At 53.7% G+C, this 25842-nt stretch overlaps 1 protein-coding gene across 3 annotated transcripts; it reads left to right on the top strand.

The window, feature by feature from the left end:
* Positions 1–8792: 8792 nt before the first annotated feature.
* On the top strand, positions 8793–24043 carry SPI1 (Spi-1 proto-oncogene). 3 transcript variants are annotated; one of them, XM_059141961.1, is made up of 5 exons: positions 8793–9039; positions 11552–11648; positions 21691–21878; positions 22714–22876; positions 23317–24043. In XM_059141961.1, exons 1-5 carry the CDS (start codon positions 8995–8997, stop codon positions 23634–23636), a joined length of 813 nt encoding a protein of 270 aa, XP_058997944.1. In that variant the 5' UTR covers positions 8793–8994; the 3' UTR covers positions 23637–24043. The 3 variants fall into 3 exon arrangements, with proteins under 3 accessions (XP_058997944.1, XP_058997933.1, XP_058997952.1); XM_059141950.1 differs by having other exon boundaries at positions 11549–11648; XM_059141969.1 differs by lacking the exon at positions 8793–9039 and adding an exon at positions 10786–10806.
* Positions 24044–25842: the final 1799 nt, after the last annotated feature.

The raw sequence follows: 25842 nt of genomic DNA, 5'->3' as shown, positions 1-25842 counted from the left end.
TGACACAAATTCTCTCTTTCAGTGCTTTGGCCAGTTCTGGGAAGTGGGTCCTGTTGCTCCCTCTATAGAACTGAGTTGTCGGAGCTTCCCTCTGGGGAAGGAACTTGCGCAGAGGCCGCAGAGCCAACCCTGAAGAAGGATCCGGGGGTACCTAGATAGAAGAGGACCGTGGAAGGGGCTCCACTGAGGAGGGGGCCTGCGCCTGGAGGGGAAGCCGTGCCGTCCTCAGTGAGCGAGCAGGGCAGGGGTGTGGGGGGGCGGCCCGTGGTGAGCAGAAGGAAGTCGCTGTGGGTGGCGGTGGGTTTGAGGTGCCGGAGGCTGAGTGATGTGGCCAGGAGGTGAGCTCCCGGTCTGCAGCCCTGGTCAGCAGGAGACGGGGTGAGGAGAGGTGGCCGAGATTCAGGCCTCGGAGGAGGTTGGGCTACTCTAGAGAGCTGTGCCTCTTGGCTGCCGGGGCTGGGGAGCTGGCCCAGTGTGGGGGACTGGCACAGGGTGAGAGGAGAGACTGGCAGGGGTGGAGGTGGGGGTGAGAGTGGGGAGAGATGGAGGTAAACGGGAAGGGTGTGTCTCGGGGGGCACAGGAGAGACTGAGGAGGAGGAGAGCCCATGAGACTCCGAGGCCTTAGGGTGTGGAAGGGGTGGGCCTGTGAGCAAGGTCTGGGAGATTGAGAAAGAGGTTCTGGGAATGTTGAGTCGTGTCTTCTGGCTGGAGGTGGGGGTGGGGCTGGCCCACGTGGGTGGGGGAGGGTGGAAAATCAGGCGGACCCTGGGTGCTAGGGGCTCCCGCAAAGGCCTCAGAGCGTTGGCTTGCACCCTGTGGACAAGCGAGAATTAAGGATGATTTTTAAGTAGGGAAATACCCAGGGGAGAAACTTGAGGTAGGGACAGTGGCCTGAGGCCACTGCAGTCACCTCCCACCCACTCACCAGCTGTGTGTCCTTGGGTGCACCCCCAGCCACCTGAGCCTCATTTCCCGCCCCCCGTCTGTGCAGTAGCCCCGGGAAGAAATGCCTGCCTCACAGGACCAAGTGAGGGTGGGCGGAGTGAACGCCAGGAGACCCCAGGGGCTCAACCCAGGCCGGCTCTTTCCCCTCTGTGGGGGCCCACGAGCACCTCCTGAGCGCCTGCTGTGGGTAGGGGCTGGGGTCTCGGGCAGCCCTGGGTGGGGGGGCCTCGCCTGTGCCACAGGGGGGCTGAGCCAGGACGTCCGGGGCAAAGGCCACTTCGGGGCCTTACTGTCTTCATCTGCACCCGAGGGAAGATAATGGCACCAGCTTCAGATGCGAATCAGAGAGAAGATATCCTGCCTGCCATGTCCCCTGGGTCTCACTCAGTCCAAATGGAATGTCCACAGGGTCTTCCTCTCGGGCCCCACCTGCCCCGGCCGCCAGCCTCTCCCCTCCCCTTCCACCAGCGCCCTGCTCTTCCCCGGCTCACACTTTGTGCAGCCCAGGGTCCCTGCCTGGAGCTCTTCGCCCAGGTGTCTGCTTAGCTCGTTCCTTCGCTCCCTTCCAGAGTTTCTTCAAATAGCCCCTTGTCTGCGAGGCCTGGCTGGCCCACCCTCCTTCTCAGCAGGCCTGTCACTTTTCCTGGAGGGCTCGCCCCCGCCAGCCTGCAAGGAAACACTCCTAAGTACGAGCTCATCCCTGTCTTTCCTGCTCAAGAACAGGCCCAGTGAGGCCAGGGGTCTTGCCAGAGGTCCTCGTGCACTCAAGAGTCGGCCCAGTGCTCTGCCCAGAGCTGCAGAGCTCACAGCGGCCCAAGTAACGCAGGCTGCGGCCCAAGGAGCCTCTCCCAGTGTCTCAACTGTGAGAGGAAGTTGCAAGACGGCCATTTCTGTACACGGGCTCAGCTCTTTTTGGTCAACTTTCCCAGCTCTGGGTCTGAGGCCCGAGTTTTCCCACACCTCTGTCACTCCCCATGAGGGGCCAGTTGCTGGGAAAGTGGGGGGTGCGGTGGGGGTATGTGTGTGTCAGTCCCTTCTTTTCGAGTTCTCTGAGGCAGAGGTTAAGGGGTCTGCGAGGTCAGGGGTCATGTCTCCCTCTGTGGACTCAGCTTCTAGGACTCAGCCCCCACGTTTCCTGTTGCCTGCTCACCCTGAGATTGCACTAGCACCATGCCTACCCCCTCGGCAGCCCGCCCAGCCCAGTGAGGCCACAGGGCTGCCTGGCCATCCACCGCCCAGGCCTGCCTGGCCACTCTGTCCCTCCACAGAGCTGCCCACTCGTCCAGCGGCGTGGGGAACAGCAATGTCATATGCTGCTGGTGGGAAGAGGGTAGGTTGTTACAATTTTGATTAGGACGATACAACAATATGTCTATCTATCTCAAGACTTAAAATACGGTACCACGAAAACTAGTATAATAGTATGTGTCGGCTATAACTCAGTAAAAAAAAAAAAAAAAAAAAAAAAAAAAGACAACTCCTCTGACATCAAAAGAAGAGAGTCAAAAATTCCTGTGCACTTATGCTATAAAATCCAAATAAATTGTCTGGTCTTTTTTCCAATGAGCTAAGATATGAGAGAGGTGTCATTTTCAACATTACTTATAATTTAAGGGCTTTTAAACCTCTTTTTTTTTTTTTTAAGACTTTTTTATTTATTTGACAGAAAGAGAGAGAGAAATCACAAGTAGACAGAGAGGCAGGCAGGGGGGCGGTAAGCAGGCTCCCTGCTGAGCAGAGAGCCCGATGCGGGGCTCCATCCCAGGACCCTGAGATTATGAGCTGATCCGAAGGCAGAGGCTTAACCCACTGAGGCACCCCAATTTAAGGGCTTTTAATGTCAATTTTAGGTAATTACTTTAAAAATTTTTTAAAGGATTTTTGTATATTTATTTGACAGAGAGAGGGAGCAGGGGGGTAGGGAGAAGTAGGCTCCCTGCTGAGCAAGTTTAGGGTTAGGGTTTGGGGAGTCCAATGCCAAGCTCGATGCAGAGCTTGATCCCAGGACCCTGGGATCATGACCTGAGCTGAAGGCAGACGCTTAACTTACTGAGCCACCCAGGCATCCCAATTTTAGGTTATTATATGACACTATTTATTAGTGTCTATAGGGGAGTCACAAGGGTTTTTGACTCAGTGTGTATTTAGTTGTGGTGACTTTCTTTTCAGAACCAATCTTTTTTCATTATTTATTTATTTATTTTGAAAGATTTTAGTCATGGATTTGTCAGAAAGAGTGAGCACAAGCAGGGGGAGTGGCAGGTAGAGGGAGAAGCAGGCTCCCTGCTGAGCAGGGTGCTGGATGATGGACTGATCCCAGGATGCTGGGATCATGACCTGAGCTAAAGGTGGATACTTAACTGACTGAGCCACCCAGGTGTCTCCCAGTCTTTTTTTTTTTTTTAATTAGATGACTTTTTTCTTTAAAGATTCTATCTATTTATTTGAGAGAGAGAGAGAGAACAAGCAGGAAGAGGGGCAGAGAGAGAGGGAGAAACAGACTTCCCACTGAGCTCAGAGCCCAACATGGGGCTCTCTCCGAGGATCCCCAGTCATGACCCAAGCCGAAGTTGGGCATTTTTTAAAAAATTTTATTTATTTATTTGACAGACAGAGAGATCACAAGTAGGCAGAGAGGCAGGCAGAGAGAGAGGGGGAAGCAGGCTCCCTGCTGAGCAGAGAGCCCGATGTGGGGCTTGATCCCAGGACCCTGAGATCATGACCTGAGCCGAAGGCAGAGGCTTAACCCACTGAGCCACCCAGGCGCCTCCGAAGTTGGACATTTAACCAGCTGAACCACCAGGCGCCCCTCTGGTACCTATCTCTTAACCATCAAAATTAACCTTGAAAAATTAAGTACAGGAAAAAAAAGAATTTATAGCATTTTAACTTCCCATCAAACACTTGCTTCCACAGCAGTAGGTCTGTCTCGCACATTGTTTTCATTTAAGGCAGAAAAGTGTGTTTTGTTATTTGCTGTCGAAAGGTGCTTTTTTAGAGACAAGCAAACATAAAAGCATGAGAAGAGACATCCCGAGCCAGCATCACAAGCCCATCCTGCCCAGGAGACGTGTAACTCAAACCTTCCCTATATTCCCCTCTAGCTTTCCTAAAAAAAAAAAAAAAAAAGCAAATAAATAAAAATACTGCCTTTGACCCAGCATTTGAACTTTTGGTGAATTTATCCTAGACAAACGCTTGCATGTGTGTAAACTAGCCAATGTTATTGATTGTATTATGATTTGTAACAGGAAAAGACTGGAAACAGCCAGAATGTCCATCCCTGAGACCGTTTAAATCAATTTTTAGACAATGGGATACAATACAGCAGTGGAAACGGACCGCAGCTACCTACACGTAACACCCAGACGGTGGGAAGAGGGAGGAGGACCCCAAAGAATATTTACACCATGATTCTTTTTTTATGAGATTAAAATCTGTTACAATAAAACCCAACTCTAGAGATGTTTACCTAAGTGGTAAAACTATAAGGAAAATTGAGGAAATAATGACTGAAAAAGTTAAGGGTAGTGTTATTTCTAGAGAGAGGGAGAGATGTGTAAGGGGACATTTGGGGAACGCTTCTGGAGTGCTGGGTATGTTTTATTTCTTGACCTGGATGGTGGCTATGGAAGTGTTAGTTTTTTGGTTGTTTTTTGTTTTTAATAGGCTCTACACCCAGTGCAGAGCCCAATGCAGGCTTGAACTCACAACCCTGAGATTAAGACCTGAGCTGAAATCAAGAGTCAGATGCTTAGCCAACGGAGCCACCCAGGCACTCCAAGGGTTAGCTTTATGATTTCTCCTGAAATTCTACAGAAATATTTTGTGTTCTCTTTTATATGAATGAGATCTCTCATAATTGATGAATATCACTATCTAGGGGCATCTGCCTGGCTCAGTGGGTAGAGCACATGACTCTTGCTCTCGGGATTGTGAATTCAAGCCACATGTCAGGTGTAGAGTTTACTTTAAAAAAAAAAAAAATCAGTCCATTCAAACAGTGAAATACTATACAGTCATTAAAAAGAACAAGACAGCTCTCCTTGTCTGGGCGTGGAATGGATTTAAGGGAAAAATAAAACCAAAGGGAAGTGCCATGTTTTTAGTGTGCTACCTTCTGTGTAAAATTTTAAAAATGATGTATCTGCCTTTACTGTGTCTGCTCAGAATTCTCTAGAAAAATGCACAAGAAGTAGGTAATGGGGAGGAAGCCTATGGCCCAGGAACTGGGCGGCCCTTCCTCTTTTCACGTCTTTGAATTCTGTACCATGTGCATATATTATCTATTCAAAAATAAAATAATTTCAAAAAATGTTTCTTTTGTCTCTCATTCCCTGGAGCTCCCAAGTTTTTTGTTTCAAGTCCATTTCTTTTTTAAAAAGATTTATTTATTTATTAGAGAGAGAGAGAGAGAGACAGCAAGATGAGGGAACACAAGCAGGGATTGTGGGAGAGGGAGAAGCAGGCTTCGCGCTAAGCAGAGAGCCTGATGCGGGGCTCGATCCCAGGACTCTCTGGATCATGACCCGAGCCGAAGACAGACGCTTAATGACTGAGCCACCCAGGCGCCCCTCAAATCTATTTCTTACTGATAATGAGAGCCACAGCCCAGGCCCAAGACACCGTGGACCCTCTCTGGTCCCCTTTCCTTGGCTGCAGGAGGAGGAGGCTGTCCTGGCTCCTCTCTCCCTCCCCTTTGCCTTCCCCTTCCTCCACCAGCCTTGCTTGTTTTCTTTCTTCTATCACCTCTCTCTGCTCCCTTCCTTGACTCTTTCTCCCGCATTTTTTTTTTCTTTCTCTTCCTCTCCAATCCCCCTTTTCCCTCCCAACTCTGTCCACCTTCCCTTCTCTGTGTTTAGTTTCTCCTTCTTCTTCTGCTTCCCTCTCTCTCCATAAGGACCCAGGAGGCAGATCGGATGCCCCAGCTCTCCATGCACACGCTGGACCCTGGCCTGGGCAAGTCACTGACCTCTTGGGCCTCAGTTTAACAGATGGTTGTCTTGGTTACGTGAGATCTCAAGGGTAGAAGTACCCAGCACGGGGCTGGGCACTCAGAAAAGTTTTGCCCACCCCCCTCCCAACCCGCTTTAGGATCTCTTAGCCCTGGGGTGGTGGATTATCAGATTATCAGACCCTTCTTGCTGCTCTGAATTGCTTAGAATCTGGGTGCTAAGATTCCAAAGGCTTTCAATAATAGTGGGTCCCTGGAGGCGGGGGTAGGGGAAGAATCAGGAAGAGGCCCCCCGGTGCATTTTGGGAGGAGGGGAAGTGGAAGGGGGGGTAGGGAGGGCTTGCTGCTCTGTGAATGGACACAGTCACTGGTACTTACTGCACAGAGAGCGATAGACATTGTGCCCATCTTCAGAGAGGGGCGGCCCTGGATCTTTTCTGGGGCTTCGTATCCAGGCCCCTTGGGCTCAGCCAGACTTGGGATAATGGAACCTCTTTCTTCTCCTGGGGCGCCTGGAGACTTGGGCCCTGGGAACACATCAGTGGTGGGTACGTTGTCTGCATCACACTCCCTGCTCACAAGCAGCATGGGCTCCTTGTCTGCCCCAGGGGTGCAAGCTTTGCTTTCGTGTCTTGTCTTGTTTCTTGCCACAGGATGGGGGCTCCCTGTTGCCTTGTTTTCTTCTACCTTCTTGCCTTTGTTCAGGCTGCTTCCTCAGCCAGATGTTCCCTTTTCCTCACATGCTTTCCTACCTGGGAATCTGACCAAATCCATCGTTCCCTGGTGCACCTAGCACCGCTCTCTTGTCCCCTCACCTCCGCAGAGACCATGCTATCTGTTTACATGCGTGTTCTCCTTGCAGGCCCGTGAACTCCGGGGGACCAGGACACACCTTATTCATATTTGTGCCCCCTCACCAGGCCCAGCCCACGGAAGAACTTCAGTAAAGAGTTAGTGATTAAATGAATGAATGAATAGATAAACATATAAACAAACCAAACTAAGATAGGAATGAATGAATGATTGAAGAATGAACAAATGAATGAATGAACAGAAGAAGCAGGACCTGGGTCTCATGAAGTAAACCTAACCCATCGACAGGCAGTCGGCTGGGACATGGCCTTCTTGGTGGGGAGTAGGGAGCAGGGATGGAACTGATGCCAAGTCAGCAGCCTCGCCCCTACCCTGGGAGGGGCATCGGACAGGCTCCTAGGGAGTCCTAAGGGCTTATGACCTGGACCCCTTGGAGAGTCCCAAGTGCAGATGCAAAAAAACCAGTGAAGATGGAAGTGAAATAGATCTAACGGTGAACCCAGACCTTGTGGACCAGAACCATGGGGTTCTGGGATTCCACTGATGGGAAGGAGGCAGGCTAGTCTTAGTGGGAAAGGGATATAAAACAAAGGGTTAGACTACACATGGAAGGAAACCGAATGCTCAAGAAGTTCTTCCCCAGTGGAGTAGACTCACCAGAGATCAATGGATCAAAAAAATGTCTCTAATTGGGGCTCCTGGGGAGGCTCAGTTAGTCGGGTGTTGGCCTTCAGTTCGGGTCATGGTCCTGGGATCCTGGGATGGAGCCCTACATTGGGCTTCCTGCTCGGTGGGGAGCCTGCTTCTCCCTCTCCCTCTGCGTGCAGGTCCCCATTCTTGTGTGCTTTCTCTCTCTCCCTCTCTGTCAAATAAATAAATAAATAAAAATCTTTTTTAAAAAGTCTCTATTCATCCCTGTCTTCCAGACTAGATCAGGAGCTCTCTGAGGGCAGGGATCTTGTCCAATACTTATCTATTTTCCCAACACTCAGCATAGAACGTGAAGCTCAGTTATTGGTAGGCTGCATAGATGGATGGATGGTGGATGGGTGGGTAAGTGGATGGTTGGGTGGGTGGATGGGTGAGCCAATGGATGAACAGATCGAGAGCTGGATATACAGCAGATAAGCAGATGAAGATATAAAGTGATAGATCAATAACAGGTGGATGGGCTAATATATTAGCATATCAATGGCTAGATGGACAAGTAGATGAACAATAGGCGGCTGGATGAATGGGCTAACAGATAAATGGATGAAGGAATGGATGGCTAAATAAAACGATAAAGAAATGAATGTCTGATTGGCTTGACAGGTGAAGAGATGGATGGATAAATAATGGGTAGGAAAATGAATGGATGTGCCCACAAGAAAGGTTTGTAAACCAGGAAGACTAGATTAATTCTCAGGTATCGTTAAGGGGTGGGGAAACTGGGAAATCTGGGTTGGGAATAGAGCTGCTAGGGATATGGAAGAACCAGCGGTCCTTGGGAAACTGGGAGTGGAGGGTGTAAGAACCCAGGATGCCCTGTGGTGGCAGGGAGGCTCTGAGGGAGGGGGAAAGCAGCCTGTGCTGAGCCCCAGGCTGCACAGAACATAGGTGTTGAGGATCCAAGTCCCAGAAGAGCCAGGCGTGGGACTCTGCTAGATCAGAGCTCTCAGCCAGCCAGGCTGAGCCCAGAAAGTAAAGTCCTGGAGAAGGCACCCTGCTTCTGACTCGAAGAAGCTACCGGCTCTGACCCCAAGCAACTGACTGTTGACCACATGGGGATCTCAAGAGCAGTGGGCATCTGTGGGGTTAGGGGGCCTCAGCAGGGCCTGGGGGCAGCATTGTCCCCCTGTGGTAGGGCTAGGCTTCCTCTGTCCCCCTCTTTCTCTCCCACCCCAGCCTCCAAGACCGCCCCTCACAGTTCCAGCTTCCTCTGGGCAGGGGGCCTGGCCCCCATGGCCTCTCAGGCCAGCCCTCTGAGCACCACCTGCCCCAGCCGGCCTGAGACTTCCTGTATGTAGCGCAAGAGATTTATGCAAACGGGCTGGGGCGGTGATGTCACCCCAAGGGGACTATCTCCCAGTGGCAGGCCCTTCGATAAAATCAGGAACTTGCGCTGGCCCTGCAATGTCAAGGGAGGGGGCTCACCCAGGGCTCCTGTAGCTCAGGGGGCAGGCCCGAGCCCTGCGCCCGCCCTGAGTCCGTCCAGCCCCTGACGGGGCGCCCCATCCTGAGGGGCTCCGCACTGGCCCCCACTGAGGCAGGGGACCTGACCGGCTCGGAGCTCGGCTGGATGTTACAGGCGTGCAAAATGGAAGGGTTTCCCCTCGTCCCCCCTGTGAGTACCGGGACTCCTCTACTAGCCAGACCCGCGGCCCTCAGACGACCGCCCGCTGCCCACCAGGCCACCGACCAGCCAGCTGCCCTCCCAGGCTCGCTATCAGTGGGAAGTTGGTGTTTCCTCCCTGGAGCTCCTGGCCTGAGACCCAGCGAGGGGGCCATTAGCTTCTTTGAGCGCGCCCCGGCGGGCTGAGGGCTGGGCCCACGGTGGGGCTGTGATCGGTGGGGCCTGAACGGTTATTTATAGATGGGGCTTGGGTGGCAGGCTGAGCTCCTGGGCAGGGTGCTGGGCTGAGAATGGTGAGGACGGTGGCGGAACGGTGGCGGTGGAGGGGCTGGGGTGACTGGTGTGGGGGGAAGCTGGTCCCCGGACGGTGAAGGCTTGAGGACAGGAGGCAATAGGCCAGAGGTCTCAGCCCATGGAAACAGAGGCTCATTTATGTCTGGGTCCCCAGTGCCTGGTCTGGGGCCTGGCACAGGGGACAGGGTTGTTGACTGAAGGGTCTGGGCCTGGGGCCGGTAGGTCCCCAGGGGCTGGACGACAGCAAGAAATGGAGCGGAGACTAGGACGGCAGTTGTGCTGGGGCACTGGCCAGGGGGCTTGGAGGGGAGGTCAGGGCCAGAGCTGGGCCCATCTGGGGCTGAGCTCAAGGGCGGCATGGTAGGAGCCAGTAGAGTAGAGGCAGGAGCAAGGGCGGGGGCGGAGGGTGAGACAAGGACCAGGGCTGGACGTGAAGCGGCAGGAATCCCAGGGGAGCCCCGGAGGCAAGGGCAGCAGCCCGGGCGATCACCGCTGCCCCTCGCTCCGTGACAGTTGCAGCCTCGGGCAGCTGCAGACCTGCGCCCCTCAGAGAGGACCCCTCTCTCTTTCCCGCCCCATCCCCACTCAGCAGGGCTGGGGAGCGCTGGGGGAGTCGGGCAGGGCTTGACAGGGCCTGCCCACCTGACTCAGCTTTCCTGGCCTAATGGCAGCTCCCTTCCCCCGCCCCACCCCAGCCAGGCCTCTGAGCCCCAGGAGGCACCCCAGGCCTGACATCCCGCTGTTGGAAACCCGGTGCTGGGTTCCTGGCCTTCTTACTGGTCAGACACAGACAGCTCCAGCCAGCCGCCCCAGCCCCAGCCTCGGTCCACCACCAAGAAGCTGGGGGAGGGGGCAGGGGATGGAGGTGGTCCCAGGAAGAGCCAAGTCTGCCTCAAGAAAGCCACAGGCCCAGAAGCTTGGCCACACTGTCTCTGACCCTTGACCTCTCAATCCCTGAAATCCAGACACAGCTAGGCAGGGGGCACCAAACCCCTCAGGGACTACTCCTGGGAAGGTGGGCTCCCAAGGGCCCTCGCCAAGCCCCCCCCCCCCCCGCCCACCTAAGCCCTTAAGGGCCCAGTAGCTGTTGTGCAATCCCTGGGCACACACTGTGGGGGTGGGGAGAGGCCTGATGACTGTGAAGACTGGGTGTGCTGTCCCTCTGCCCCGGGACAGGGAGGAGTGCGGGCTGGAGGGGGCGGAGGGGGAGAGGACGGGGAGGGGTGAGGGGGCGGAGGAGGAGGAGGAGGAGGAGGAGGAGGAGGGCAGAGGAGAGCAGGGAGGAAGAGGAGGGCGGGGTGGGGGTGGGGAGGAAGAACGAGGGGTGAGGGCAGAGCAAAGGGAGGAAGAGAAGGGAGTATCCCAGGGGGCGTGTCAGGAGGAGGCTGGAGAGCGAGAGGACCAAGGCTCTGGCAGGCCCATGGCCCCCAGTCCTGCCTGGTGACCACAGTGGAACCCATGAGTGTGAGTGGCCATCGGTCGTCATGGGCCCTGAGGGTGCCTTGGGCCCCGGGCACAGGCTGTGGAGACCCTGGCAGGAGGACACGTGTGTGTGCTATGAGGGTGGGCATGCAAGCGATGTGTGAGGGGCCTTGATGGTGTGGGCCTGAGCCTGTGTTTAAGGTGCCCGAGAGCGAGCGTGAAGAGATGTGTGTTCATTCAAGGGGCCATATGTGCCTATGGTGTGAGTGTATAGCCGTGTGTACACACGTGGCCGCAGGTGTGTGGGTGCGAGTGACCTGTGGAGTGAGTGTGGGCGGGCACGTGAGTGTGAGTTCATGTGTGGGAGTGTGGGTGTCACGGGGAATATTTGTACATTGGGAGGTGTAGGTGTGTTGGTGTGAACGTGAGAGTTCGTGCGTGAGATGGGGACCTGGGGGTGCAGGTGTGAGTGGGAGTGTGGCTTCAGGAGCCGCTGTGAGGGGAGGGGGTGGAGGGAGCCATGCTCTCCGCTCAGCCTGGGTCCTCTTTTGACCTGTGACCTTTGGAGTCCCTGTCAGCCCCGTTCCGCAGGAGCCAAGACTCTGCTCTCTTGGGTCCCCCGTCCCTGCTGTGGCCTCTCACAGTTTCAGGCAGAGAGAGGGCTGTAGGCCTGACGCAGTCCCTCAGTGCGGGAGGGTGGTGTGGCCCCAACATGCGGTGGGAACTGCCACGCCGGCTGGGGTCTTCCCGCCACCACCTGAGCCCTGACAGCCTCCTCTCTCAGCAGCCATCGGAAGACCTGGTTACCTATGACACGGACCTGTACCAGCGCCAAACACACGAATACTACCCCTATCTCAGCAGCGATGGAGAAAGCCACAGCGGTGAGTACTGGGCCTTCCCACGCCCCACGCCCCACACCCCCGGCCTGCATTTACCGAGCATCTCCCGTGTGCGCCAGGGCCCGAGGTCCGCTTCATCCAGGTTTATCTTCTGGTCCAATCCGTGTGGCTTTTCACAAACGAGGAAGCAGAGGCTCAGGGAGCGACTTGTGCAAGGTCACACAGCTGGTCAGGGGAGCCTGGTCTGTCTGCTCCAGGCCGGGGACCTCTCCTGCTTTCCTCCCCTGCTCCCCTCACCCCCTTCTTCCTCTCTGGTGTTGTCACCCCTTCACCCAACGTGAATTCCACGTTGGTGTCACCCCCGCTCCCTGCTGTGTTCTCAAGCTCTCTCAACGTTTGGGGCTGGACAATTTCTTTGTCGTGGGGCCTGCCCTGTACACTGCAGGATGTCCGGCAGCATCCCTGGCTTTACCTGTCAGATGCCAGAATTACCGCCAGTCACGACAACCAAAAATGTTCCCACACGTTATTCGTTACCAAATAACCCCCTGGGGGACAGAGTCACCCCTGTTTAAGAACCGCTCACTGAGGGAAAGGCTCTGAGGCAGAGTGGAGCCCTAGCTTGCAGGGGTAGGAGTGAGGATAGAGTACGAGCCAGGTGAGCCTTCAGTCCGAGCTCACTGCCTATCCCAAGGCCCAGCTGCGATCCCGGAGCGCATTCAGGGTTGATGGGGACAGGCAGTAGGGGCCTGGGACCTGGGCAGGGCAGTCAGAGAGGCTACCCAAAGGGGATCTTGGTATATTGATGGGGCACCCCGGAGCCAAAGGGAGAGGGCCTAGGTAGTAGGTCTTCCCTGAGGAATTCTCCAGGAGTCCGAAATCTGGGCAGGCCAGATACCGGGGTGTCTGCAGCCCCAGAGAAAGGTTTCTCACAGTGAGGCCACACCTGGGGGCCAGCCGCACCTGTCGCTTCATCCTTCAGGCACACCTGAGGGCAGTCTCAACCTGAGGGCCCTGCCCGGGGATGGCACAGGCCCCTTCCTTATTAGGAAGGACTCCCACATCTAGATGCCAAATCCTATGAACGGTGGCACTGGGGTTAACAAGGCTGGCAACATTTATAAAGGCCAGGCCCGGGAGCCACGTTCAGGGTGTAGGTGCTGGAGGAGCCTCAAGTCCGCATGTGGGAACACAAAGACGTCTCCCCCAATCCGGGGGCAGGTTTGGCAGGAAGGTTTTAAACATCTGCTTTTTCATCCTTCAAAGCTTATTCATGATTCGGCAAGCAATGTGTCCTCTCTGTGGAAAAAGCTGGACAATTTAGAGAGAAAGTCTCCCTCATCCACCTGTCTTCTCAGCACCCCCAGCCAGGATCAGGGATGGGGTCTCCCTGACCTGGACACCAGCCCTTGGTGACCCTTGCACCTAGCCGGTCAGGACCCGGCAAGGTCCCTCGGGATGTAAGGACTGGCTCCCCCTGGTGGCTCCAGGCAGCAGGACAGGCAGGTCCCCGCAAACTCAGCTTGGCCTTGGGCTGCTTAGGGATGCTTTCCCCTCAGGCCTAACCTCCTCTCACTTTCACTGGGCTTGGGGGCATTTCCTTTGGGCCTGTTGCAGCCTCAGTTTCCCCTCGTGCAATATGAGGGTGTGTTCATACATCTAGAAACCAGTTAGACCGGGGACTGATGGAGTGAGTGCTTTAGGGAAACCTGCACTTTCCTGGCCCAGTGCCCAGGCAGGTCCCTTACATCTGGGCTGGGGCTCTAGCAATGACTCCTGATCAGATGCCTGAGTACCCTGTTTTGGTCATGCTCCAATTTCTTCAGAGACTCCTCTGGCATACCCAAGTGTCCCGGCCCCTACTCCCTGCACCCCTTCTCCTATCATTTCCAATTTGGGCATCTGTGCTGATCTGGGCATCTGTTGGTTCTTCCTTTTTCCTTTCTTTCTTTTTTATTTTTTTTAAAGATTTTATTTATTTATTTATCTGTGTGTGAGAGAGAGAACACAAGCAGACAGAGTGGCAGGCAGAGGCAGAGAGAGAAGCAGGCTCCCCGCTGATCAAGGAGCCCGATGCAGGACTTGATCCCAGGACCCTGGAATCATGACCCGAGCCAAAGGCAGTGGCTTAACCAACCGAGCCACCCAGTTGTCCCTCTTTTTTCTTTCTTAAAGATTTTATTTACTTATTTGAGAGAGAGAGCAAGAGAGCAGAGGGAGAGGCAGAGGGGGAAGACTCCCAACTGACCAGGGAGCCTGATGCGGGGCTTGATTCCAGGACCCCAGGACCTGAACCAAAGGCAGATGCTTAATGGACTGAGCCACCTGGGTACCCCGTTCTGTCCTTTCCTAATACCTCTTGAAAGGTACTATCTGGAGACTCAAGAGTAGAGACACCCCACATTTTCCAATCAGTTCCTGGACGTCCTCTGTGTCTGCGTTTTCAGATGGTAGTTGAAACTTACTAAGAAGACACTGGGGCTGGACCTGGGGCTGCTCCTGATTTCATCACCCACCAGTGTGTGATCTTAGAGCAAATGACAGCCTCTCAGAGGCCCCGGTCCCTCATATATGGAAGTGAGAGCATGGAAACACTTACCTCGTCATATTGTGGCGATTCACTGAGGTCATGCATGAAATACTCAAGCTCCTGAATCCAGCAAGGGCCCAGGGAGCTTTCAAGACGTAGTATATTAGCTTTATGACCTAGCCAGGCGGGAGAGAGGAAGTGGCTGGGAGAGTGGGAGAAGCCGGAGGGGTCTGCAACAGACCCACTGCGTCAGTTTCAGCCAACCCAGGCGCCAGGCAACCAGCCAGCTGCCCACCCATCACCACCCGCCCTTGTAGCCACCCACTCAACCTTCCAACACGAATCATTTTTCCATATGTCCACTCATTCCTCATTTGTCCGACTACCCAACAGCTCCTGATAAGATGCTGTGTGCCAGGCACTGTTCTAGACACCAGAGGCTCCATGATAAACGAGTTAGATGAGCTCTCCTGACAGCTTACATTCCAGAGAGGGAAGAGGCCATGAACAGTCACATAAGCAGACACACAATACTAAGTCCTATGAAAGGCAAAGTCATGTAACACAGAGCGCCGACGACTACTTTTCATTGGGAGGTCAGGGCAGGCCTCTGAGGAGGGGGCAGTTGAGGTGATTAGGCCAGTGGATGCAGAGGAGAAAGACGCACCAGGCAGAGAGAACAGCAAGCGCAAAGCAGCGCAGACTTCCGACAGAGGGCCAGAGTGGCAGGGGCGGCCCAAGGCGGGGGTCTTGGGGGTGGAGACTGAAGCAAGCCGGAGGGGCCTGCCAAGGACACAGTACACAGGGCCCGAAGGCCAGAGTTTGGGTTTTATCCTGCAAACAATGGGAAGGCATTGCAGGGTTTGAGCGGAGAAATGACATGATCTGAATCATCCTCTGTGTGTGTGTGTGTTGAAAATCTAAATACATTTTAAATCGTCAATTTTTGATTGTTAGGGTAAACATTGCAAAAATTTTAAAATACTTATCACGTAAGATGGTTCCCTCTTCCCGAGCTCCTTCCCCTCTGATAGCACCTTCGTCCACCCAGGCAGACGTTTTATTCCGTGTATATATCCTCTTGTATGTCTGTCAATGTGTGCACGCACGTGTGTATATTCTGTTCCCGCCACAACGGAACAGTAGCATCACGCCGTCCCGCAAGTTGCTACCTTTTTCCCAAGCTTATCATAGACATGTCTTTGTGACATACATGGCACAGCAGAAACAGAGGAAAGCTATTTTCCCAAGCTTCCTATTCCAATGCCAAGGAATCTAGATTGAATCTTCAATTTGAGGTACTACCGAATGGGCCATCTTGTTCTGTGTAAGACTCTAATTAGAGTCATTCCGAATGCACACACACACACACACACACACACACACACACTCTCACACTTCACAAATTCCCAAATGCTTCTACAGCAATATTTTCCCAGTTTTACTGATGGAACCGACCTAGGATACTGTGTAGGGTTAAGGTGCAGGACCTAATGACCCGACGGCCACAGACAGTGCGAAATGGGTACCACGGTAAATTCGGTTAATATCCTTCACCTCATAGAGATTAAATAAAAAGATTTTCTCCTGGTGGAAAGAACGTTGAGGATCCAATCTCTTGGCAACTTTCCAATATACCGCACCACATTGTTAACTGCAGCACCACATTGTACGTCCTGTCCTGGTACTTATAACCATAGGGTGTCCCTTTTTTTTTTTTTTTTTAATTTTCCTTTTTGACCACATTCCTCCAATTTTCCCAACCCCAACCCCAGCCTCTGGCAACCACAAATCTGATTTCCTTGTCTATAAGCTCAGGATATATTTTTTTAAGATTCCACATACAAGTAAGATAACACAATATTTGTGTTTCTCCGTGTACTGACTTTTGGCCTCAGTATCTACATTTTCCGGTATGAGGACCATGTGAAGGTTACTCAGCTGAGCCACATGGGACACTTTGATTACCTGTACTTGCTCGTCCCCGAAAAAGAGGACAAGGGGCATGGTGACAAGGAGGTAGCGTCCTCGTTCTGGAGCCAGGTTGATGAGACTCATGCCCCATCGCCCTCCCCACTATTCTCTGGGGTGACCAAGGGCAAGGTGTTTTACCTCTCTGTCTCAACTTCAAAATGCTACCGACTTTTCAGGATTGCTGCAAGGGTTGAGTGAGTCACTGTATGTCCAATCCTTAGAAAGGTGCCTGGCACACGGTGAATGCTACATACCGCGGACAGGACTTGTTACTCTTCTCGCCAGAGCGTCCTAAGAGAGGGTGTGTGGGAGGTAGGGTTTTGCTGTTTACTTGTTCTCATGTCTTCATGGTTAACAGTAGGTCGGCCATGTACAGAAATCTAGGTTGAAACCCACATTTTCCCTTAGAAATTTGAAAGCATTTCTCTATCTTCTGGTTACTGGAGTTTTTTTCTTTGAAGTCGGATCTCTTTTTATGTCCTCTTTTTGGAATGTAACCTTGTTTTTTGTTTTTGTGGGTTTTTCTGCTTGTTTAGTTTCATTTTGTCTCTCTGGAAGTTTTTAGTACCTTCTTCCAATACTCAGGGGTTCCAATGAATAAGCTTTTAAAAAAATCACTCTGGCTGCTGTAGGGGCCACTGTAAGAACAGGGAGAAAGTACTGCGAGGGGACTCCTGGAATAATCCAGGAGAGAGATGACAGTGGCTTGGCCAAGGGTGGTGGCCCTAGAGACAGAAAGGAGTGGACAGATCTGGGACAGATTTTGAAGGCAGGGCTCCTAAAATTTAATGATTGTTCATATTATTTTAAATTGTGGCCAAATATGCATAATATAAAATGGTAGTTCTATTTTAAATTTTTGAGGACCTCCAGATTGTTTTCCACAGTGGCTGCACCATTTTACCTTCCCACCCCCAGGGCAGAGGGATTCCAATTTCTCTACATCCTCACCAACACTGGTTAGTTTCTGGGTTTTGATAGCAGCCATCGTAACAGATGTGATGGGATTTGTTCTCTGTGAGGGGACTGGTGAAGGAACTAGAGTTCCAAGGCATGACTCCTCTCCATCTTTCCATCTTTCCAAGTACTCTTTTATCCTCCCGCTGACCCTCTACCCCGTGCATCCACACACCCATCTAATCATGCACTCATTGACCTCTCCAGTTGTCCTTCCCTTCACCCGCCAAACCCTCTAGCAATTTCTTACGGACCTATCCATCTAATCAATGTATACAAAGCATCTCTTGTACTCCAGGCACATTGCTAGGTGCTAAGGAAACAACGAAACACAAGTCCTATCAGATTTATTATTTTAAGAGGAGAAATAACTAAAACTTCAATAATTAGGATACAAGGTGGAGAGTAACAAGTATATGAAGCCTAGAGCTCCACTCTCTGACCTCTGGTTCCCTTACAGGAGCAATGGGCAGGAGGGCTGGGCTGCAGGAGCCCCTGTCCAGTGGTCTGTGATTTCCTAAAGTTTTTTTTTTTTTCTCAGCCTTTGTCTTCTTAATTCCTCATAATCCTTCTCTGTCTTGATCCTACTTCTGCTCTCCTGGGGGGGGAACCCTGAGTTTAAGACTGGGATTTCTGTTCCGAGGAGATAAGGTCAACTGAATGACACTTAGGGCTTAAGTTTTGTGTATGTGTGGAGTTGCTTGGAATATTATTTTGTTTTTGTCCTGGTGACTTACAGGTATTAGGGACACCAAAAATACTAAGTCAGAATAGTGATTGGGTGGGTAGGACTTTGGTCCCAGATTGGGAGCTGGCTTAGAGGGAGGCAATGAAAGATCAAGATGAATGAGTTCTTGCTGGCTGTCTGGAACAGATGGAAGGAATGACGGGTGATGAACGGGTGGCTAGATGAGGGATGGATGGATAGACGGATTGTGATGGATAAGTGGAAGAGGGACCAGTGATGGATGGATGAATGAAGACTGGATGGAGGGAGGACAGATGATGAACCATGGGTGAGAGTGGCTGATGGCAGACAGACAGAGAGATAAAAGCAGGCAGGAAAGCTGGTGGCAGCATGGGTCTTAATTACAGCTCTCATTAACAGCCTTGCTTCTCAGAAGTTGTATGATGTAATGATAGGAGTTCAGTCCCTGAAGGAAGACACAGGTGACTTTACCAATGCCTGCCTGAGAACAAGGGACTTAATCTCTTTGTGTCATAGTTTCCTCATGTGCAAAAGAAAGATTATACTAGGGGCGTCTGGATGGCTCAATGGGTTAAGCCTCTGCCTTTGGCCCAGGTCATGATCTCAGGGTCCTGGGATCAAGCTCCACACTGGGCTCTCTGCTCAGCAGGGAGACTGCTTACCCCCGCCCCCCCACCGTCTGCCTCTCTGCCTGCTTATGATCTCTCTCTGTCAAATAAGTAAATAAATAAAATCTTTTTTTTTTTTTTTAAAAAAGAAAGATTATACTAAAAAAAAAAAAAAGAAGAAGAAGTGTCACACTACTATGGCCACCTGGTCAGAGCTAAGGTGAGATTCAATGAGAAATGTGGTATGAGGACTCAGCATCGCGCAGTACATAAAAATGCATATTAAAAGCTAACTTTTACCAATCATTTGAATATTGGTTAAGGCCCACTATGTGTTGGGTGGCCTGCCAGGCTATGAAAAGGAGGGGTCGAACTTCAGATATGCCAATGGCATCATATTCCTTTGAGGAGCAGAGTCATGCTAAGGAGACATTGTGCAGGATGATCCCGGTAACCCAGTGAAGGGGTAAAGCACTGTGTTCGTGAACAGTCGTCTAGAAGTGAGGTCCAAAGAGCCCAGGACTGCCGACCTTTGCACTAGGAAGGATTCTTTGCATTGTGTTCCTTCAGAGGGCCCCATGCTTAGAACGTCTCTGCCTACCAGGCAGCGTTTATTACATAATTGCCTGAGCTCCCAAATCAAGGGTAAAGGCGAGGTTTCCGTTGGGCCTTTTGAAACCTTAATGGTAGCTCGAGTCCCCTTTGCAGCTTTCAGGGGATCCTGGAGCAGGGTTCCAGGGTTTCAGTGAGCAAAGGAACCTCTTTAGGACCTGGTTAAATTCCAATTCCCAGCTCCTCTCTCGGTGCTTCTGATTCCCTGGGTCTCCAAGTGGAGCCCCAAGCCCCCCAGAGTGACTCTGATGAAGGTGTCCTGAGAATCCCATGGGAAATGCTGGCCTAGGCCGGGGCCACTAGAGTGAGCTGAGGGGTCTTCTGCAGAGCTAGAACAGAAAGGGTGAGCAGGAGGGAAAGAGAGCCATCGGAGGACCTCACCCTACGCCTGCAGCACTGCACACAGGCAGGCTCCTCCAAACCCTGGACCCGAAGTGGGTGTGCAGGTGGGGGTTGGTAGGCAAGATAAGGCATTCTGGCAAGATCTGGACGGTTCAAACTGAGTGTGGAAGGCAAACATGGGAGGGGTCAGGAGTGGGGCCAGGGGGCGGATCTACCCCTAAAGAGGACCCGGGATTGGCTCACCAAATCCCAGAGCCCCCCAAAGGGCCCCATCTCTAAAGCACAGAGCCAACTCTCCCAGGCCAGTGGAGAGCTTCTGGGTCCTGTTAATCTGCTGCAAGATGAAAGTACCAATGAAACATTGTTTTGTTTTCCTGTCAGATTTGGATAATTTTGTGGAGGAGAGTCAGAGAGAGTTTTCAGGAGGCTAGGGTTTATTCATTCATTCCTTTGTTCACTCCTTCGGGAAATGTTTGTTGAGTGACTACTGTGTTTAGCCTTGGGGGTGAAGGGAGACCAACACCAGTCACTGTCCTCATGGTGCAATGCTGAGGCCCCAGATCTAGCCTTTGGGAGAAAGAGACACCTACTACCCCCCCCCCCCAAAAAAAAAAACCCTGATTTGAGTGGTCCACTGACTGATTGGCAGGGAGTGGGAGGAAGAAGAGGAGATAAACATGAATGAAAATATCTGTCATTTGCTGAAGTGCTAATCTAGGTTCTTTAGAATAACACAGCGGTCCTAGTAGTAGTAATGTTTATTGAATGGAATTTTGTGCCCGGTTCTCCTCTAGGCACCTTGCAGACATTAGCTCATTCAACCTGCACAAGACTATGGGATATCTGTCATTATTAGCCCCATGTTACAGATGAGAAAACTGAGGCTTATAGATGTGCAGTAACCTGCCCAATGGCAGAGGTGGGATTTGAACCCAGCTCTGCCTGACTCCCAGATCATGTACTTTCTCTCTTCTGTGCCATATCGCTTTGCAGAGGTGGGAGTGTGGGCTGCCTGGATTGTGGATTTGGGTGATTTCATGTGTGGACACGACCTCTGTTAACTACCCAGTCGGGTCTTTGACTTTTAGATTAGGGAATTGGAGGCTCGGGGAAATACAATGTCTTGTCTAGGGTCACAGAGCAAAGCCATCGCAGAGCGGTATTAGGAAGCAAGTCTTCTGAGAACCCGTCCAAAGCCAAAAAAACGCATGTCATTTTTTGGGGGTGTGTGAATGAATGACTATGTGCTTTTGTGAAAGCAAAAAAGACAGACAGACAGACAGACAGACAGACACACACACACACACACACACACACACACGGGGTTGGTATTTGTTTCCATGTAGCATCCCAGAGAGGCTGCCTTGGCCTAGAATCTTGGACACTCCCTCTTGGGTCACATGAGAAAATCCCTCTTGTCCCTTTATCACCACATCTTCTTTTGGACCCCAGATTGTCCCCAGGAACTCCACAGACGTGTGGCAGGTTTTTGTTTTGTTTTGTTTTCTTCCTGGAAAAGATGTTCAGCGAAATCATGTCCTAGTCCCAAGACAGAGCTCCCGATGGCACGTGGCTGTTCCCCAAACTCGAATCCCCCCCACCGCAGACTCTGAAAGCACCTATGGGGAGTTTCCAGTGTAGCCCTGTGTCTTGGCATCCTGGCTCGGAGACAGACAGAGCCGCCCAGAGGCATGGCTTCGGAGGGGCAGTGCCATGGGCCAGGACAGGTTCTGGTGGGTGAGGAACGTCAGCCGTGTGACTTCACAATCACACCTTGACGGTGGGACAGGACCATGTGTGTGTGACTGTGGCCTCAGGAACCACTCTGGTTTCCAGAGAAGCAGAGGGGGAATCAGCATTCCCCGAGGGCCTCCTCCGGGGCTGGGAGTTTTTACAAATGTGAACTTATTTGCATGCTCCCAATAACTATGATCCCCATTTTATTAGTGAGCCAACAGCTGAGAATGAAGAGGTCGGTGCCCATGCCTGAGGTCGCACGGACAGCAAACGGCTGAGCCAGGATTCAGACTCTGGCTGAGCCAGGATTCAGATTCTGCCCATGTCCTTGTGCCTGCGGGGAAGGCAGGCTAGAATGGTTGCTGGGAGCGCAGGCTTTGCCTCGGACCCAGGTCTTAGCTCAGGCCAGGGCCTCCAACTGCCTGGCCAAGCCTCAGTGACCTCATCTGTAAAATGGGGTGGTACCTAACGAGGCAGGTGGGGAGATCGTGGGGACCCCAGCCGGGTGGGCGGTCACCGCCCCTCCACGGCCCGGATGACTGTGCTCTGCGTCACCACGAGCTCTCCCTGCCCGCGCACCCCGGGCTCACCGCACACCACCCCCCGCCCCTGCAGACCATTACTGGGACTTCCACCCGCACCACGTGCACAGCGAGTTCGAGAGCTTCGCGGAGAACCACTTCACGGAGCTGCAGAGCGTGCAGCCCCCGCAGCTGCAGCAGCTCTACCGGCACATGGAGCTGGAGCAGATGCACGTGCTCGACACCCCCATGGCGCCGACCCACGCGGGCATTGGCCACCAGGTGCGTGCGGCCGCCGGTCCCGCGGGACCCGGCCTGTGGTGAGGCTGGCGCTCCACAGGAAGCTGACACAGGCTCTTACTCAACTTGGCTTCCTGCCCCACAGCGCCAACGGCGGCCGGAGCCCCAACGGCTGCCTCCTGACCCTCTGACTGACCTCGTGACCCTGCACCCCTTATCGGCTCTGGCCCCACACCAGACAGAGCCCCGATAATTCCCACCCTCCTCTGATCCGCCCGACCACGGTGGCCCTCCCGACCCCAACCACGGGCCCCTCACCGACCCGGGCCCCATCTCACTGGACACTGATCTCCGCTGGCCTCCCCCGGCCTCCCCATCTCCACTGACCCCCTTTATTGATCCTGCTCAGCCCCACGCACCTTAATCCCAGTCAGTGACCTCCGTTAACATCTACCACCCCGCGCGGACCTCCACGGACCCTTCCCTCATGTCTCATCAACTTATTAGAAACCGCATTCCCTCCCTTACCCGACCCCTCGGCCCCTCTGCTCTGCCCCCTCTGACCCCAGGAATGCCAGGCCATATAGTACCTCTGTGCATATAGGGAAAGGGCGCCCTTTCCCTGGGCCATGCCGCCACCAACTAGGAGGCCCACAGCGGGCTGGATTTCAGCAGCCCCTGGCCCCCCACAACCCACGCCATGTGGGAGTTCACCCTGCCGGACCCCTGTAACCTGACTGACCTCCAACTTCCCCAGACCTCTCCCAAATCTTTCTGACCCTTGCTGGCCTCGCCACCCTCTCTACTTCTCTTTCCAGCAGTCCTGAGCTGGGAACTGGGCCTCGCTGAACTTGACCCTCTTTCCCTGTCTTTCTAGGTCTCCTACCTACCCCGGATGTGCCTCCCATACCCTTCCCTGTCCCCGGCCCAGCCTAGCTCGGACGAGGAGGAAGGCGAGAGGCAGAGCCCGCCGCTGGAGGTGTCTGACGGGGAGGCTGATGGCCTGGAGCCAGGGCCTGGCCTCCTGCATGGGGAAACAGGTAGGGTGGCTCAGCCGTGCGCCCCGGCCCCGGCCATTATGTGCCCCTGGCACCCCAGCCAAGGCCACAGCGGTCCTGGCACAGAGCTGAGTGTGTGTCCGTATCTGTGAGCGTGTGAACGTTTGCCCACGTGTGCGCTGTGTCTGTGACCATCTGTGCTGTCCGTGTGTCGATGAGCACCAGAGCATGAGTGCGGTACAGACACGCACAGGCATCTCTGCGACCGAGCCTGGGACCGTGCATGTGCGTCTATACCTCTCTGGGTTGCATGTGAGTGGGTGTGAGCAGGTGTGAGTGCCAGGGCCCTGTACACCACCCCCTCCTTCCAGTCCTTCTCCAGGGAGCACTCCCTCCCCACGCCGGGGGAGGGGGGGCCCTACATCCGGGGGAGGGGAGGGTGGGTGCCTGTGTGGGGGTGGCTGACCGCCTCCCGCCTGCAGGCAGCAAAAAGAAGATCCGCCTGTACCAGTTCCTGCTGGACCTGCTCCGCAGCGGAGACATGAAGGACAGCATCTGGTGGGTGGACAAGGACAAGGGCACCTTCCAGTTCTCGTCCAAGCACAAGGAGGCGCTGGCACACCGCTGGGGCATCCAGAAGGGAAACCGCAAGAAAATGACCTACCAGAAGATGGCCCGCGCCCTGCGCAACTATGGCAAGACAGGCGAGGTCAAGAAGGTCAAGAAGAAGCTCACCTACCAGTTCAGCGGGGAGGTGCTGGGCCGCGGGGGCCTGGCCGAGCGGCGCCACCCGCCCCACTGAGCCCAGGCCCGCCGACCCCACTGGGCCCGCCAGGCCTCCCCGCTGGCCATAGCATTAACCCCTCGCCTGGCCCGGACACAGGGAGGCAAGCTCCCAGGGGCCGGGGGCAGGACTGCGGCGGGCCGGGCCTCGCCTCACCCGTCCACTCCCTCCTCCAAGCCCGCTACCCACACCTCTCCTCCCCTCCCGCCAGGACTCCAGCCCCGGCTCCAGGGGGCTCCCTGGGCGTCTGACCCCAGGGAGGGGTCGGCCTTGCTTAGTGTGACCCAGGGTGCTACCTTGGAAGTTGGAAGTCATCATATTTGTGTACATGGAACCTTTCTTCTTAAGTGTCTCTCCTTTCCCCGACCTCTTTCTTCCCCGTTAGCTTCCTCAAGGAGCAAAGTTATTAAAGTTATTCTCCGTGAGTTCTCCTGTAGCGCAGAGTCTCTTTTACGATTTTTTGTGCATCTTGTCTGGGTGCCCCTATCTGTCCTTCCGGGTGTTGCCGAGGACCTCACCTGGGGCTGGGCGCTGGGGACATCAGAACAAATGACACACGGTGCCAAGCCCAGAGTTAGAGCTGGTGGAAGAAGTCCTTGGTTGTTCTTAGGGGAATAAATCAGTAAGAAGCCCTCTGTATCTGATAAATGGGCTTTTAAAAAATGCCTCAGTGAGGCTTAAACTCTAGGTCACGGCCCCCGTGAGGATGAGGATCGTAATCAAGGCCACGACACTGGATTTTCCGGCCATTTATTACACGTCAGGCTTGAGAGGCAAAGTCAAATATCATCCCATTTTCACAGACTGGGAAACTGAGACTTGGAGAGGTCACGTGATCTGTCCAAGGTCACACAGCTGGGTGAGGGGCAAGCAGATCCTGCTGCATGCTGGCTGCTAGGTCAGCATAAGGCAGGAAGCCCCCTCTCCTGCCGTGTCTGGAATGGGGAGCTGGTGAGCAGGGACCCCCAGGGTCCAGCTCGTGTCTTGATGCTCTCTGGCTTCTGGTCCACGACAAGGGAGACCTAGAAAAAGAGGAGCCTGGAAGCCTCCAGCATCTTGCTTCCAACAGTAAGCAGTGAGGTGTGGTGCAAGACAGCCTGGGAGTGAGGAAACGTCCCAAGGCAGCCAGCAAGCCTCAGAGAGCCCAGACTTGGGGGTGGGGGTGGGGTGGCATCAGGGCAAACACCCCCAAACACCTGCTTGCCCTGAGGGTTGACCTGTGACCTCCTTTCTCAGGTCTCCAAGCCCCTGGAGAGGGTAAGTGGTGCTCAGTCCTCTTTAAAGAAGGTTAAGGAGCAGGTGATTCAGTAGTTGAAAAATCGTGGGCAGGGCCAGAGACCAATAATCCTATTCCTAATCCGGGTGAAAAGGAATGGTAGCAGCGATGTCTGTGTAGAGAATCCTTCCCTCCTGCCGTGGGGGGGCTCGTGAGCATTCCTGATACTGGATCTTGCATGGAGAGATTCCCGCATAATTTTCTTCTTTCCGTGCAGCCACTGATGACCCAGATGTGGGGCAGGGGGAGGCAGAAGTTCATTAAGGAACAGTGTGGCGGGGGGTGCACAAAATTTTGGCAGTATTTTTTGTGTGAATCTGACTTCCACTTTGGGGTGTATTTAAAGATTAGCCCCATGTCCTCACCTGCAGGCCCAGCCCCGTTCCCCCTGGGTGACACCAGCACCCAATATTTTGGGGGCTGCCCTCCTGGCCCTGGCCTGAGCCCACCCAGGACTCCACGCGGCCAGTCCAGGGCCCCGCGAGCCCCAGTGGCAGAGGCATTGTCATCCAGCCTTTTCTATGTGCCTGACACCTGCTCTAGCATTTTCATTTATAACCCACTTCACTCGGAACAGTCCTACGCGGTGGGTGCTGCTACCATCACCCCACTTTACGGACAAGGGAACTAAGGTCCAGAGGTGAAGGAAGGGGCAGTGCCAGGACTCGGGGAGGCCCGGCCCCAGGATCTGGGTGCATACCAATCCGTCCCACCATTTCTCCGCCAGGTGGACATACAGACAGGCTGTGGGGTACCCCTGAGGCTCACCAAGGTTTGGGGGGCAGAAGCCATCGTATAGGACTAGAGGGGGAAGGGCCGGGAGCTATCGGGGAACAATGTGGCCCCGCTATCTCCCTGGAGAGCCTCGCTCCCTGGAATTTGTCTATATTTAGCAGGTGGCCGGGCAGGAGGCAGATAAGAAATTCTGGGGAGGGGGAGGGCCCTTTA

The sequence above is a fragment of the Mustela lutreola genome, chromosome 1 (genome assembly GCF_030435805.1).
Source record: "Mustela lutreola isolate mMusLut2 chromosome 1, mMusLut2.pri, whole genome shotgun sequence".
NCBI lineage: Eukaryota > Metazoa > Chordata > Mammalia > Carnivora > Mustelidae > Mustela > Mustela lutreola.
This window is presented reverse-complemented; position numbering and strand designations above follow the sequence as displayed.

Bases quoted from the DNA above. Each gene is read 5' to 3' on its own strand.
- SPI1 (XM_059141950.1), top strand. From the start codon at position 8,995: ATGTTACAGGCGTGCAAAATGGAAGGGTTTCCCCTCGTCCCCCCT. The intron at 21,879-22,713 runs GTGCGTGCGGCC...CTGTCTTTCTAG, and splicing joins ACGCGGGCATTGGCCACCAG to GTCTCCTACCTACCCCGGAT. The intron at 22,877-23,316 runs GTAGGGTGGCTC...TCCCGCCTGCAG, and splicing joins CCTCCTGCATGGGGAAACAG to GCAGCAAAAAGAAGATCCGC.